Source organism: Limanda limanda, chromosome 2, assembly GCF_963576545.1.
Source record: "Limanda limanda chromosome 2, fLimLim1.1, whole genome shotgun sequence".
NCBI lineage: Eukaryota > Metazoa > Chordata > Actinopteri > Pleuronectiformes > Pleuronectidae > Limanda > Limanda limanda.
This window is the reverse complement of record NC_083637.1, coordinates 28631038-28648100: the sequence shown is the minus strand read 5'-3', so window position 1 is coordinate 28648100 and position 17063 is coordinate 28631038. Positions and strand designations below refer to the sequence as shown.

Here is a 17063-nt window from a genome sequence, read left to right as displayed (position 1 = left end):
TAGTCAGACAGGGCTTTTGACCAAAGTCTTAACACAAATGTGGGTCCAATGGAAGCACATGACCCCAAAAATATCATTGTTAGGGTTTTTTCTGCATAGAGAATTTTGCTTCCTCAATCTCCTTACAAAATTCTAGTATCCTGGGCCAAATGAATCAGTACAGGCGTTTGATTACACACTCTGCTGCTCACTCTCACGCTCTCTAACAGACAGACATCCAGACACACACACAAACATGTAAAAACTCAAGACTGGGTAAAAACAGAGACAGAGTGGAGCAGTTAATTACTGACCTTGGTCTAAAACTGTAAAAAATAACTTTTATGGACCAAACATGCACGAAAAGACCCAAAATGATCACTTCTAAGCTGTCTTAGTGGAGCTGTGCGTTGCTTCCTGGGTGTCGGCCATGGGCTTGGTATATGTCTCAATACCATCCCGCTATATTTTCAACCAGGAAAAACCCTGTTTGTATACTTTAACATTACAATTTCCTTAACATTTTATTTCATAATTTTATATTTTCCCATCTCATTTCTTCCCTACTACGAACTGTGTTATCTGACTTTTGTTTGACGGGTTAAAAGTTCCTTAAAAATGTGTTTTCTTCTAGAACTAATAATGAAATGAAAAAATACAAAATAAATTATGTCTCTATTCACTTCTTCTGTTCAGTTTCAAGGATCTGGGATAGTGCATGCTTTTACATTTTCAATTGTTATTGCTCAAGGCCACAATTAAATAATATGACAGATCTATGATAAGAGTCTTCTGTGCACCTATCCTTGAAAAATTATTTATTTTATGATACATTTGTTGTCAGAATCTTGATTTTTCATCAGGAGAATGCTGACGTGTTTGTCAGTTGAAAATGTTCACACTAACAGACTCAATTACAGACAATTAATTCAATGAGTGGTAACTTTATGTTTATAATAATAATTCCATTTTCCAAAAATGTTTACCAAATTACATAGTCATTCATAGATTTACATATCTGTATATATACTGTGAATATGTACAATAGATCTGAAGATTGTGTCCATTGCTTAACAAAACTCTGAAAAAGCCAACGTTTAATGTATGAAAAATTAACAAGAAAACAGTAAATCCTTCAATCTTATATATAAGCCCAACACATGAACAGTGATGAGGCCAACTCAGTTTCATTTTAAGAAAAGCCAGTGCAAGAAAATGGCAATTTGGCTGTTTGAGAAAGACAGGCCAAGCTAACAGCCCATTTCACTTACAACGTAAGAACAGGTACTGTACCAGTATAACCCAAAACTTTAACAGAAAAATATTATAGTTAGACAGACTTATGCTGCATGTTGGGAAATGTGCACACTGGTTTGGCAAAGCGGCGTCTATACAATGTTTTTTCAGTGCTGCGTTTGGTGAAAAGATGCATATGAACATTCGTATTTGGCTCATATTGGACATGTGGTCTAAATCTAGACCACACCCTCCTGCCACAACACATTAAGAGGCAGGACAGGGTACGACATATAAAAGCAAAACCAACTACACAGTTATTAGGTTGAGAAGGGGGTGATGCACTGAGGTCTGTGTTCTGCCTGTTAATGTGTTGTGGCAGGAAGGTGTGGTCCAGATTCAGACAACATATGCACAATTAGGTGCTGTGTGTGACCCATGTTCCCTCTCACACTCACTTAAGGCTGTAGCTGTGAATAGCTGATAACTGTAGATGGAGATACACAGACACTCAAGTGCACGGACACACGCGCACACGCACACACACACACACACTGCTGACACAGTGATATGAAAACCTGCCGACAGACTTTTCAGGCATCCTCACACACTCACACACACATAGCTTTGTAATGGAGAGGAATTTTATGGCAGCACTCAAATTTTTTGCCAACACAGCAATCTGATTTGTGCTACAGCACTCCTCCTTCTCCTCCGACTCTTCCCATCCAATCATCTCCCTGCTTTTCATCACCTTTTGTTGCCACTTCTGGCACGTTTCCTGGTCATCCGCTCACCATGCCCTTTATACACTTTATATCTGTTCAACTACTCGGCTTTTCCTCTTACTCCTCTATCTGCTCGTCAAGGTCTGTTCTCTTTTCAAATATTTTATTTCCATCTTCTCTTACTTACTTTTCTCTCACTCTTTCACGCAGCGCTTCCTCCTCTTTCCGCCCCAAATGTCTGTGATGTAAATATTTTATCACCTAAAATCTACTTTTCTTTACACTTTCTTTTTGTATCTGCCATTTTGTCTCATACCCACATGAATATCTATTACTTATCTTAAGTATTTTTCTTTCTCCTCTGTTGGACCCTCATGCTTGAGTCTGTTTAAAGTTAATTTCCATCTTTGTTTAACCCTGACACAATGTCCTGAAAACATCATCTTAGTTCATCATGTCCCAGAGAGGATGGCATGTTTAGAGTTTTTAAACAGATGGAAGCTTGATTTAATATTATATAATTTGGCACCAACTACTGTGCCTGGTAGAAAGTACTTCTTTAAATCTTTACTCAATTTCACTCAAGAGGACTTTATGGAGCTCACACAGCTCCATTATTCATCTGTACAAGCAGCAGGTTCGTTCTCACACTACGATCGGTGCCTTCCCTGCAATTTTTCGTAGGATTTCATTATTTTTTAAATACATTCTCTGTTACAGAGTTCATGTCCTCAGACGACTCAGTGATTCCTGCAGCTATTGTAAAATGCATGACAAACACACCCATGACATCACATCAATATGTACATGAAAATTAAAAATTACTGTTCATACAGTATCAGGATGTCTTTTGTTGCTTAGCAACCACTCTAAGCTGCTGAGCAAGACCTAGATTGCTTGGCGGAGGAATAATGTGAATATATTGTTTGTTGATTAAAAAAAGATGGATTTGCTCTTTTTCTTTTTTTAATTTGATAATGTGTGATTTGCATTTCAACAAAGCAATAACTCAGCTGATCTGCTGCCTTGAGATCAATAACTGATGACTGATCAAGACAAACTGGAAGAGTGAGTCGGAGGTGGAGACAGAGATAGTAAAACTGATGGAGAGGACACACAGGTGTGAGGGACACTACCTTCATGACGGGCTGAGCAAAATACTTTGCACTCCAATCACACAGGCCCGTCTGGAGAGCAGCACTGATGTAGTTCCTGTGACCACCCGGCTCGTCACCGTCCTCAGCTGCCTGTGCACGGACAAAAGCAAGACCAGGTCAAATCTACAGTAGTATATGGCTGGACCTTGTTTGGTCAATGTGTAAAATTTAGAACATAGTTGAAAACTGTTGTTGAATCAATTTGAACAACTACTTTAAATGGAAAGGAGCTAAATCCTGCTTGAAAACTCACTGTATGTTGCTAGATCATGTTATACTCGATTTAGCATATTCATATCCTCCTCATCTCTGTGATCACATATACTGTAATTTAAAATGGCTGTGCTGTGAGCCCAGCTACATTTACATATAAAATGATCACTCAGAGGGAAAGTCAGAAGGGACATCAGCCTCTGTCTGGGCAACAAACCTGCTCCACCTTTCTGACACTCACTGAAGAAAGTAGACTCAGAGAGAGGTGAGCCTCTCACTCACTGGGCTGCACTGGTGACTCTCCTCTATGGAAAGTAGCTAGGCAGTCTTGATCTAACCAATTTTATTCTCTTATCGCTCTAGTTTTAATATAACTTCAACTTCTGAACATTGTTGCCATTGGTTACAGATTATGTTATCTACACACTGGTTGACATACAAATTCTTGATCAGCAGACTTTTCCTTTACCTGCTCTGGACCCTTGTCAAACATCTTGCGAGTGCGTGGAAACTGGTGGGAGTGGGGTGCTTGTCCTCCCAGTGTTGGGGTGTAGGGGGGCCGTGTGGCTGGCTGCTCTCTTGCCGGGGGTTTGGGCACCTCATTCGTCAAACTGGAGCTGCTGGTGCTTGGCATGGGAGGAGACCCACTGTGGGAACATGCAAATGAACAAAAGACAATTGAGATCCAAAGGCCGAGGTTGGACTTTTGTGTAATCACAAGCATACGATATTATTTTTGAATGGAGAGAGAACAAGACCAGTTTACTGATACCTTATGTAGAATGATGCATAAGAATAAATACTTTGTGACCACATCAAGGGCCTGACAGAGGAGTGGGATACACAAAGGGATTTACATTCTGCTTTTATGGAAGCTTCACATGCTTCACTTTTATAACTGAAAGGATGAAGGTTCTCTGACTATATCAGGGACACAGATGTTGACTGTTTTTACATGTACAGTTTAATGTGCTAACAAATATTCCGCTCAGGAAAAAATATTGTTCTTGTCTTTATATCTCATTAGCTTCTGCCTTTGATCTCATGTTCTTGTTAATTTCCCAACTATATTATGCAACATGTAATTAATTGTGGGGTCTTAAATTAGTTAAAACTACTGTTTTTCCCACTGCGCATTGCATTAGAGAATTGTGTATCTTCACATGATGCATAGGTTTTGATGCTTTACTTGAATGAGCAGGTATATCTGGGAATCCATGTGTGTGAGACACGTTCCCTCACCTGGCTTGATGAATGTGCGTGCCCTTGCTGGTAGGACTGGCTGGAGCAGACTGGGTGAGAGAGCCAGAGTCCAGGATCCTCTGGGGTCGAGCGTTCATCGTCGCCTGAGGAGAAACCGAATTGGTTAAGTTCACCCTTGTGTATACAATAATAACAAATCAGGGATACTCCTTCTGAAAAAGCCCACAAAAAGTGGGAAGAACTTTACAAAGTAGAATTTGACAAAATGTCAAGAACTTTATCTAATTAAATGGAGCAGGTAATATAACCTCTTCATTGTGAGTTGTCTAATGGCTGCTCACAAGGGAGGGGCAAACTTAATAAAGACAACAGAGGCAAAGCATCACTGATGAATAGCAGAGTTGTTGTTTACTCAGGTGGAGAGAAACTCGTAGAAGTAAATGTGGTTATCGCAGGCAAACACATTTTACTAGCTGGAATTGCCTCTAACTAGATTTTTGTGCTAATTGCAAGATTGCGGCAAGTACATTTTTTTGTGGTGAGTGTCTAAAAGTTTTTGATGCAAAGTTTATCTACAGCCTTTGTGATGGTGAAAAGACATCAGTCACTAAACTTTGCTGTGAGCGCTTCCTTAAGAGGCAACTGGAAATGAAAAAAAAACAGCAGTAAAACAGCTAACAGGGTTATTATGGAAATAGCTCTGCCACTAATCTAAGTACCTTTTCTACTCAAGCACAAGATCTATATAATGAGAAAAACATAAAAAGGACTTAAAGAGATACAGACAAATAACTGAGCAATACACAGAACTTTTTTAGGAGACGTGAATGTCTGAAGTGGTTGGGTAAAGGCAGCAGTGCACAGCAGACATGTTGCAGAGAAACCTGACATTTCTAATGGCAGAACTGAGCTTGACACTGCAGCATTCATCCAAGAGATGGAAAGTGGCAGCAGCTATACTCTGGTGAAAGCACATACAAAAGGATCTTGGTGGGATGAGTGGTTATCAAGCCTGTACTATCCTCAAAGGTCACAGGTTTATTCCCTCAATGTCAGCATGCGTCTGGTAACAACCACACAATTTCTGTTGCAGGTCACACAATCTCACTGTCTGTGTTTTAAAGCAGCATAGATCACAGAAGATGCCTTTTTACCAGACACTGTGCTGAATGTGAAGTTGCAAGCTCACAGGTTCAAACGACTCCATTATGCAACAAGTTCATGGATTATTCATCAACCTTTGCTGATCGCTAACATGTGGTAAACAAACATCACGCTAACGCAGGAGGCCACATGCCTTATCTGCTGACAAGCTTTCCTTAAAATGGTATATGCAATGTTATGTAGGGGGGGTGCAATCAGTTCTACCAGCTACTACACGCCACACTGGGAAACAACTCCAGTCTCAACCTGTCCCCTTCACAACCTTGATCATCAACTGGTTGGAAAGTGAGTGGATGCAGACACATATGGAGGGATCTGAAAGGTAATGGTCTGAATGGTCCTGTTTGATTATTGAAGGACAAACTAAACGGCTGGTGGAGAGAGTGTTGAGTGCTCCATGTATGAAGACGACATGGAAGTGGTGAAGGTTGGAGGGGACTGAACAAGGCAGAGCTATTGGGCTCATGGAGGGCAGATGTGGTTGGTGGAGGAGTGTCACAGAGTAACTGCATGAGAGGAGATCCTGCATCTGCTGCATCAGATGAGGGAAACCAGACGATGCTGGCTCCTCAAGTTATAATCTCCCCTAGAAACAAGTCAAGTAGCGTGTAAACTGAGAGAAGTCAGAATCTCATGTGATTCAAGAAAATGTAAGATAAACAAATCAAAGCAATTTCAACTCAATGCTCTGAGCGAAGAAACGTTTAGGTCATGTATCGATTTGGTTGAGACAAGTCCCAGTCAAAAGTAAAAGCAGTTGAAAAAAGTCAAGTGTCAAGTGAAAGGAAATGGTTTCATGTTTGGATGCCAACCCCTCAGTTTATGATTTACATCCATCTCTGTCAAAATCATATATGATGTTAATACTTTGAATGAATTTAATAAAATGTATTGTGTATGTTGAAATAACTTGATTTGAGTTTCAGCTAAAAACTTGACTTGGGAGGTCCCAGTGACCTTTGACCACCGGAAATTAACTAGTTTTTACTCGAGTCCCTTAGTGAAAATTTAGTATTAAATGTAATATTAATGGAAGACATCAAAACAGTTAAATCATGATAAGAAATGTTAAGATTATAATAACAATAAAGATTAAAATAAATGGAAAAGACAAGGTTGAAATTGATAAAAAACTAAAATATATAATTAGTTTTGAGCATTTCCATAAACATAACAACAGAGGTTGCTTTTCTTTGCTGGGGTTTGAGAATGTTCTAAATATTTGGTGCATAATCTACCTACTAATTCCACAAATGTCTGTCTGTCAGTGTGTTTGTCTTTCTGTCTGAGGAACATATATCGCATACCATTCATCTTATCAGGTTTACACTTGGCATGTGTATCCCTAATGGCCCGAGGAAATGCAGTGTTCGCTTTAGACACGTGATACGATCAATATTCATCAGTGAGTGAATAAATAGGTAAACACTGCCTTGCAGTCAGTGGCAGCAGGGCCTTCACAGAGAGTGTCTTTCTTCTTCCACATTCGAAAAAAATAAACTACAGCAGTGGAGCAGCACATCGGACTGCCACATGCATTCTCAGGTGGTGATTTACTCTTATTGAAAGCAAAAACATAAATTCATTTTTTGAGCAGTTTCTTGAACGCATCAACAGAGGCTGCTTTTCTAATTTGTGGTGACAGCATGTTCCATATCTGTGAAGCATAATTTGAAGAATTGCTATAAAGGCACTACAGAGATATCACCTTCACAAGAATGGGACGGGAAAGACTCAAACTGCGTGGGCGGAGAGCCATAAAAAGTATGAATCTTCTTTTCTCCTGAAACTCGACACACTAGCATAACACAAACAAAAAAGACAGACTCATGACTTTTATCCCAGCATCATGCAGCAAGATGGACCCATCAATAAAAACATTTAAAGCTTTAATCTGAGATGCAAGTACATTTTAATTAGCTGCTGACCTTGTTCTCTTTGTAACAAATCAATATCATTTGACATTTAAAATCCCAATTAAAAATGCTGAATTCCCAGATAGGCTACTGTTAACACTTGTGAACCTGGGATGAATAGACTTTGATTAAGCTGCCGCTCACAGGCTCTCTGAAAGAAACCAAATGAATACAGGCACCCTCTGTGATAACTCAACCTTTAGAGAGTAAAGCACAAGTTGTTTACAGGATTTATTATAAATGTAAAGACAGCACAGGCAGAGCTTGATGCTTTATCACTGTTTAAGTGATAAAAAATGTATGTATGTGCAGCATGAATGATACATGACATGGTCTTGTCTGAATCGAGACTTAAGTCAGTGGAAGCATGCTATGTCCCAAGTCAAGAGAGATAGTTTAACGTCAAGTCTTAACAAAAACAAAACAAATAATTCAGTCACGACAAGTCAGTCAACGTCTCCTGTCAAATGAGACAAGTATCCAGTCTACTGAAAGAAACTGAAGTTAACTGTCAACGCAAACGAGACAAAAACAAGTGAAGTACCGACTGAGAGAAGTGCAAATCTCTATTCCTTCATTCAATAAATATCAAGATAAGAAAATAAAGACAACTTCAACTCAATGTGCCCTGAATGAAGACGTTGGGTTTGGGTCAAGTATCAAGTCAATTGAGATGAGTCCGAGTCAACAGTACAAGCTGTTTGAAAAAGTACAAGTCTAGTGTCAACTCAGAGGGAACAGTTTTATGCTTAGTGTCACATCATCAAGACAACTTCAGGGCCAAAATCAAGTCACGTCACAAATCTTCATTAGAAAATTGTAAGAAATTTGGAGGCCTTCCAAGTCTTTAAAAACTGACCGATAACGTGACAGCATATTATAGCTCATCTTTTCAAGCCTGACTTATTCAGTTGTTTAACATAGTCAAAACTTAATCATTTAAGTGCTGGAGACTTATTATATTAAGGATTCTGTGGCTATGGACGTCTCCTTTTCTCTTCTACTTATTAACCAGGTAATAACTAAAGACACAAATCAAATACTCACTTTTAAACTGTGCTGACTTAAGCCAAGTCTCACCTATTCTAAGAGGCACACATTTTACAATGAACAAACACAGTAGGTGTGGGGGAGGTGCAGTGAACAATGAAATCACATCTCTCACTGTGTCCGTGTGGCTGAAAATCAGTTTGTTCCCATATGTTGACAGTCAGAGTGCAGATTTTTTACAAAGATAACACCTAACCTTTGTTTTGCAGGTACAGACACTGAGACAACAGAAGTGTGCTATAGAGCCACAGAGACAGTGTGGTGCATTAGCTGGCACAAGAAGAGTTTATTGTATTATATTAAAAATCGATTTCTTTTTGTTTTTTATTGCAGTCCAGTGTGGAGTCTCATTACAGAGATGCTACTCGTCTGAAGGTAACTTAGGGGACAGGGCTGGAAAACATGACATTTTTTGCTTTGGGGTTAGTATGGGCGGTGGACTACAGTGGTTAATATGGCTCCTTAAGTTACAGCAGCCTCTTTCCTCTGCTCTGCTCTGCCAAGCCTCAGGGAGTCATTGGCTCTTAATTGCATTTGCACAAAAGTAATGGCCTTTTGGTGGGAGAAAATGCCAGTGGGAGGGTGAGGTGTGTGTGCTGGAGATTTCACTGCATAAGCATGTGGTAAAGAAACACTGAAAGAAACACGTGTGAGCGGTTAAGACCTGCCTTGAGATCCAGGGCGCAAACACAACTAACCTTGTATGCTATGCTGTTGAGGACCTTCATGGCCAGGTCCGACACCTCAGGAAACGGGTCTGCTGCAAGATGTAGCAGCACTCTCCAGATCTGAGTGTAAACACTGTTGAAGGAGACACCTGGAAAAGACACACAAAAAACAAATCCTTATTTCGAGGGATAATAACTTATTTGTAGGTGAAATATCATGTAAATTAACATAAAAATACATCAGCATTTACAAATCGCTCTGGTGCAACTCTTAACATCGCTCCTGAGTTCATAACCAGTGAGACCTAAGCGCTAAATGCACAATCAACTCATTGGCACGGTCCCCTCCAGGTCATTCTCCTCTTCTGCAGTTGTTGGACATGTTGAGGTGACAGAGGGAAAAAGACCTCCAGTGTCCGGTAATGTACACCATTAATCAAATCACAAACAAGACAGACACGCACGCACGCACGCACGCACACACACACACACAGAGAGAGAAAAGCAGCTGGCTCTCCTCATCCAAAGACCTTCATTGCTGTCAATTATTAGTGTATGTGTGTGTGTGTTTAACTGTTCATCATGATTACAAATGAACAAAGTGTCTCATTCTGTCAGGTGGTTTAGTTCACCTGTTCTTGTCTTCAGCTTTCTTTTGAAGCAACACTGTCGCGACAACATATTGTACCAGTCCTCCCCTCACAGTATTTGTTTATTTAATTTTTGTTTCCTTTCTTACATTTTTCATATTTATACTTGCATAATTAGACCAAAGCAAATCCCTTGTATTTGTAAACCTACCTGACGATAAAACCTGATTCAGATTCTTTCCTCAACCTGCCAGTCACAGTTTTTGCAACACTCATCCTTCTTCTCCACACATTCTTTTTCGAGCTGCAGTGGGTTGAGCCTCCATCACTTTCTCTTCTCTCTGTGTGTCAGCTGTGGGGACACTGAGCTGTGATAATCTACAACTGTTGCCATCTCTCTCCTTCCACTCGCTTTTCGGTTTTTTTCTCCCTTTCCTTCTGCGCTGATCTTTCCAGTCATTCAGGTGGTCATGTAAACTGGACCTCTGAGAATGACTTCTCATTTTATTTGATTTCATCTCCCTAAATCCTTGCCCTGTCACCCACTTTTCCATGTGCCCTGAAAAACCCCTGGGATGTTGTAGGGATGAGGGAGTGATTTAAATCTGGAACCTCTAGAAGCTCAGACTCCTAGGCGTTCACTGGTCAAAGCTTCAAGATAAGAGACAAAAAGGAAAGATTCCTAGAATGGAGAGGAGGAGGGTACAAGGGCTACAGCTGGGAAGAGAGATGGTAACGTTACCGGACAAGAAACATTGGGAAAGGGTACAAAAAAGACCTATATTTCCTGCTTGCCTGAGGTACAGCAGAGATGGGTGAAAAAGACAAAAAGAGTTGGAGGAGGATCACAGAGGAAGATAGAACCCAAAGGAAGGGATAGAGATATAAAAAGAAAGAGAGGGCACAAGTGACCAGGGGAGAAAGAGTGAGAGTGAGTTAAAGAGGTGATCAGGCTGTAGCCTGGGGACAGGATATGATTAGCGACAGCTAGCCAGTGCGCTATAGCTGCTTCAGTAAACAGCCAGTTGATAGATGTGATATACAGGTCCTCTCCCATATAACCGTTGCGCTACATTACGGGTGCACACAAATTACCTCTGCACCGCCTCTACGTCGTCCACATGACAGTGGGTATTACTCACTGGCTTGGCGCTGCACCAGTGGCTTATCCTGACTTGACACTTGCGTCATTCTAAGACTTGAGCAGAGTGAAATGGATGTACAGTAGTAAATATGTTAACTATAGGCTAAATGAAACACTGCATCACTGTTTTATGGCCTCCTCAGTTCAGGCAAATTACATATAATACTCTTAACTCTGACACAGGTAGAAGTGAAGCTCAGCCCTGGATGTGAGAAAAATGTAAATTTAGATACATAAAATTGTACAACTATTGAGTTAGGTACAGAATTGCCCTACACAACTTTATCCTGTAGTAAACATTACAATAATCTCATCAACTCATGGATGGATGGCCATGAAGTTCTGTACAGTTATTCAAGGTGACCAGAGAAAAACAACCAGCTTTAGAACAGGGATGGACGAGCTCAACTGCTGCCAAGTATAGAAAAAGGTTGAAAGCTCATTATGGCTTCATGTGTGGCTCCCAAATATTTTAAAGAAAATCAAAGTACTATAAGTGAGAGGATAAATCTGGATGAATTTTGTGTTTCGCTGGATTTTATTTCAATGCAGCTGATAAATATGTTCAGCAAAATAATTCGACAATAACTCGAAACTAACAAGAAGAACTGGATAAACACCGTCATCAACATTCATCTTCCAGGATTAATCGCAGGATTAATTCAATGATACCAGATGAATGCTGGTGATCCACTCACTTTGATCTGGTACCACCAGTCACATTTTATTTTAAAAATACTATGAAATATCTCTGAAAAACCCTTGGTTCAGTCATTCATGTTCCCCACAGGATAGATTGTAACAATTTTAATTATCTTATGACTTTTCATCTTGTCCATTTTGACAAAGAAAAGAAAAAACTGAATTTTTATAACGTAAATCATTGAATCACCTCTGAAAGTCTGTTCTTCTGGTTTCCTGCAGGTCAATGTCAAGTTGCTGCTGCATTTAGGATTTACAGTTTCAATTTGTTCCAAACTGCTATAGTCTACTATTAAACAACAGCTCACTTTACCTGTCAACATTTATTTTTGTTTGCTTGCAGTGTTAAAACACAGATGTGATGATACTGAGAATGAATGCTGTTTTTTTGCATGAGGAAAACTTTTTATATTTTTCTGGGGAGATGAAAAACAATTCTAAGAGGATCTGACAAAAACAACTTCAAACCAAAGCAAATGAGTTAACACCTAAGATATACCCTGTTCCAGAGCTGAGGTGTCAGTAAAAGCTTGGCACCTCATGCTAGTATGAAGGCTCAACAAGCAGCTTGAAAAAGGTTTAATGAAACGTTGAAAGCTAAATTTGTCTGATAAAAATGCATTAGGCCGAACGCTGTGCCATGTTGTTTTCATTGTTAACTTTTCCTGACTTTTAATTCTAAGCTTTGATGTTCATTTCTATCTGGACACCACTAGAGAACTATCCTTTTGCAGATGACCAACAGGGCCAAGCTTTAGTTTGAGCCTGATTATCTCTGGATTAGTTATAAAAAACTGAGCTGATGCCATGAGGGAAAATGTAGATAATAACAAGTGAGTAAGGGACAAAGGAAATTGGGCAATTGCATTTATACAGCAAATTGAATTAAAAGTAAAACTAGGCTGTTTCCTCAATATTGACCAATATTGATGCTGATATTGACTGGGTCCTCTGGATTAGGGGGGCTTTCATGTAAGCAACAAATCAAAAGGACATTTTGCTATATCTAACCCATGCAAAAATAAATTCAACTCCCTCCTGCATTATTCAACAACAGAAAAAGGAAAAACAATACAAAAAGTACAAAGTGGGTCATGCCAGGGCGGCTGGGAGATTACGAGACATTTGTAACTTACAATAAAAAAAGAGAAAGTAAGAAAAATGGGAATCACCAGTTTCACTTTCCCTTTTTCCCATAGTGCAAGTCCGTTAATGGTTTTCCTGCTCGCACACACGCTGGCTGTCGGGACACATGGTGGAGCCCGCTAATCACCTGGGAGCACTGGTAAGTGAGCGGGTTCAACTTTGGCATGTAAGAGGAAAAGCACTTTAATGCACCTTTTCCCACCCTCAGTTATGCTGTACTTCACACATCTAAAACCTTATTCACCCTTGTTCTATTCTTGGACTGGAATTTTCTCTATGACTTGCCGTTGTTTGAGGGGTTTCACCCTCTCGGGAGGGTCTAATGTTGATTTTTATCCCGGAAATTTTCCCTCATGTGCTTTCCTCATGGGACTGGATAAGCGCTTGTATGTGTTGAACCATGCAAACCTGGCCCAGTTACAGTCTGCAGCCTGCAGTAATCCCCTTACTGGGTCCATCTACCTTCTACACCTTTGGGATACTTCAGCAATCACTGCACTGGGCCAGAGTGTGCATAGTCCGGGCACAACATCACCAAGCAAGTTTAACAGTTTTAACAGCTCTGTCAGTAATTCACTGCTCATTTCTGTGTCTCTGTCATTCGATTTGTAAACCGAATCGAGCCAGACCGCCTTCTCCAACTATCCATATATTGACGAAATTAACAAATTCCGTTGTTTTTACCCAGTGAGAGAGAGAGAGAGAGAGATAGATAGAGAGAGAGAGAGAGAGACAGAGAGAGAGAGAGAGAGACAGAGAGAGAGAGAGAGAGAGAGAGAGAGAGAGAGAGAGAGAGAGAGAGAGAGAGAGAGAGAGAGAGAGAGAGAGAGAGAGAGAGAGAGAGAGAGAGAGAGAGAGAGAGAGAGAGAGAGAGTTGGGCACAAGTCTCTTTGCTGGAAAACCCCTCCAATATGTCATTTTGATAAGTACTCAGTAAAGGTCAAAATCAACAAATGATGGAACATACAGTTGCCATCATGCAACCTGTTAATATCTTTACTTAATTCCCGGATCCAGTCAAAGCTAGGGTTTATTATTCTGCCGATGCTGGCAAGAGCATGCAACACTTTGAAAATGTACAACCACTACATCCTGACCCCTCCGGTAGTTGTCAATGATGCGCCCCGAAAACATATGAACGTGCACTGGCTGACAACTGCCAGAAGACGACTTCAGAGAAACAGTCGCATATTTTTGCATATCGTCTCTTCTTCAACTATGTATGTCCTTGCAGGTGAATACATGTGCAGTGTGAGCATACAGTGTTTATTACAGTCATGCGAGGGCCACAGACACCATCACCTAGCTAAATCACATCACTATGGCATTAACAGGGTTATTTTGTCAAACATTTTACAACTGTGTCATCATGACGAGTAGACTCACCTTTAGGTGTAAAACTGATGCAGTTGCATATTTAGTTAAAGATGAATAAGTATAGAAATTGAATTGATTTGAATTACCTATGAGAGAGTTGAGGGAAGAATAGGAGGACACCCGTCGCATTTTGTCGATGGTTTCAAAGGACAGGATGTACTCATCATTGTCCGGGCTCCCTAGGGTGCTGCTGGCGCTGCTGCTGGTGCTCAGGTTACCAGGAGAGAAAGCTGCTGGTCCACCTGAATGAATTAAAACACACACACACACACACACACATACATACACTAAAGCCTTAGATCCCATCAGCAAAACACACAAATGTTAAACACACCAAGAGGTTTTGTTTAGAAAGATCTTTAACTGCTGTAAAAGGCCTCTATAAAAAATTTTTATTATAGTTTCATTCGTTGTAAAAAAGACAAAAACAAATCCAATAGCCAAATCAAAACCAAATAGAGTGTGAGATGTGTAAGCAGTCCTTATATTTGGAGCCAATATTCCAATACAAGAACCTGCTCATATACCTTAATTTGATCTGTCAGCCTCAGTCACCTCCTGCTGTAAATCTCCATATCGGCAAACATTACTCTGGCTCATACAAAACCAATCGCACAGGCATCCTCCACACTGACTGCAGGCTGAAATGTGGAAATTGGGATTGGTGGAGAATGGAGATACGCTCTGCGCTTATTGATGATAAACACCACTGCATATTGGAATAAGCACGGAGAATGTGAATTAGAAAAAGGTTATGCTCTCCACCAAGAGCCAGTGATTGAGCTCCACTCAGGGCTTGTGCATTACGCTGTCAGCACAGACAGAGGGGGCAAAGCTAGCATTAGCTGAATCAATGAAATGTGGCACAAGCTGTGTTGAGAGCTTAGTTTGGGTAGCAGGTCATGTGATCCAAATGCTGTGAACAAAGATGTTTGGGGGCATGATTATAGGATCATTAATAATCATTCAGCCAAATATTGAACTCATCATTAATTACAATTCTTTTACAAGACATAAAACATGTCAACGATTACTGTAAAATTCAAACCACAGAGAGACATTTTGTGAAAGCGGTGTCCCTTTTTGAAGCTAAAGCCTTTACGTGCCCCCATTAAATGTAGTGAAATTACAGGGGAGTATAGGTTCAAAGAGAATGCAGATACTGGGGAGTGTTTTAATTGCAGCTGCAACTATTCTTGGGAAGCAGAGATAATTGTAGTTGTCTTTGATCAGTGACTGTGACCGTCACAGCAAAAAGCACAGAGCAACTGGATAAAGAAATTAAAATCCCAAAAGAGTGAGTTTTTAAATTGTTCTTAGTTAATTGATTTCACTACATCTACAGGTAAACAACAAGGCAGCATAATGGATATTTTTTGCTCATGGTGGATACGACAGTAAACTTTTCCTGTTAGAACTCTTTATGCTTGTCTCAACAGATCTACGGTTCAGCACCATGGACAGCTCTCAGTTTCCACTGGTGCCCAGGCAGATGAGGTGAGATTTGTACTGTTATGCTGGTGCTGAAAGCTAGGGAGGAACTGTGACGTAAAGTTTCCATAAGACCTGATCATATTCCAGGACAGACGGATATGCAAGCACTTCTATACATACCACAATCATGGTTATGTGTACATAGACACATTCCACACATCTGCAGTGGATGTTGGCAAGAAGAAAAGTTCCTTTGATTTTTATATTGGGCTGAATAGTTCAGTCTACATCAGCACTTCTAACGTTTTTGACAGAAAATGCATCAACCTTGTTACGGATATGCCGTGTGTCCACACTACTGTGTCTGGAGTTTTAGAGCTGCTAAAACAGATAAGTTTGGAAACTCTTCTGGCCCCATTTTAGTTTGAAATCTCCCGGGCAGCTTGGCAGTGTGGCAGTGTGGACCGGCAGAAACAGAGATGGTTGGAAAGAATGTTGTAGACACTCAAAACCACTTGCTGATTGTATATTTCAGGCGCGGTGTAGCCTTCAGTCCTATCACAGGCTCATATCACATTACTTAAAGAAAATATCTACTTCTACCAGTGTAGAAAACGACATGGTTAATAAATTCTGCATTATACAACAACCAATGCTTCCTGTTTACACCAGCACACGCGTGCTCAGTGTACGCATTTGGATGCAGCCTAAAACAACTCGAACAACAAGGACAGGGCCATGTCTGGGCAGTAGACTGTGCATATTTGCAGAAAACAAGCAGCCAGTTTAGCGCAGTCAGTACATTTGCAGAACAGTCAGCCCACACTGTCTCAGATTCGTTCACATACGTAAAATAAAGCCACAGGTGTAAGTGCAGCATCATTCCGAAAAAGCATAAATATCAACCCCAAAAAAACGGAGCAATAATCTATCTGGCAAACTGGCCGTGGCCTCTGTGGTGCTTGTGAGACTCACTAAGCCGCTCTTAAGAATTGCAATGATATAATTAAGTAGTTAGCCTGAGGACTGTAACATCCACAGTCCACAGCTGACGTGGTGGGGGTAAACCTGAAGGTGCTACTGGCCTCTGCTGGGATTCGTTGCTTTCACTCATTTAAATAAACCTCCTCCTTCATTTGTATCTGTCCTCTTACCCTCTTCATTGAGGTTGAGGTTCTGCAGACTCTTGTTCAGGTTGCGGGCAGTGGTAGCAGCTCGGATGTTGGTATAAGAGTTGACCGATCGCAGGCGTGGGATGGCCGGGCTGTCCCTCACTGGAGTCAGGTTTCCGGGTTCTGGATGTTCAAACAGGACACACGTTAGGCCAGATCCGAAAACGATGAAAATAATTTGAAT

The 17063-nt window shown here is 40.5% G+C and overlaps 1 protein-coding gene across 4 annotated transcripts in view; it reads right to left on the bottom strand.

The window, feature by feature from the left end:
- The window catches only part of rptor (regulatory associated protein of MTOR, complex 1), a 152091-nt gene that overhangs the window by 22779 nt on the left and 112249 nt on the right, over positions 1-17063 (bottom strand). For all 4 annotated transcript variants that reach the window (XM_061088248.1, XM_061088264.1, XM_061088256.1 and 1 more), the window contains exons 20-25: positions 16862-17002; positions 14360-14515; positions 9345-9463; positions 4556-4659; positions 3783-3960; positions 3080-3190 (exon numbers count right to left, since the gene is read on the bottom strand). In XM_061088248.1, the coding sequence (XP_060944231.1) occupies positions 3080-3190; positions 3783-3960; positions 4556-4659; positions 9345-9463; positions 14360-14515; positions 16862-17002 (809 nt within the window). The remainder of the gene's footprint in view (positions 1-3079; positions 3191-3782; positions 3961-4555; positions 4660-9344; positions 9464-14359; positions 14516-16861; positions 17003-17063) is intronic.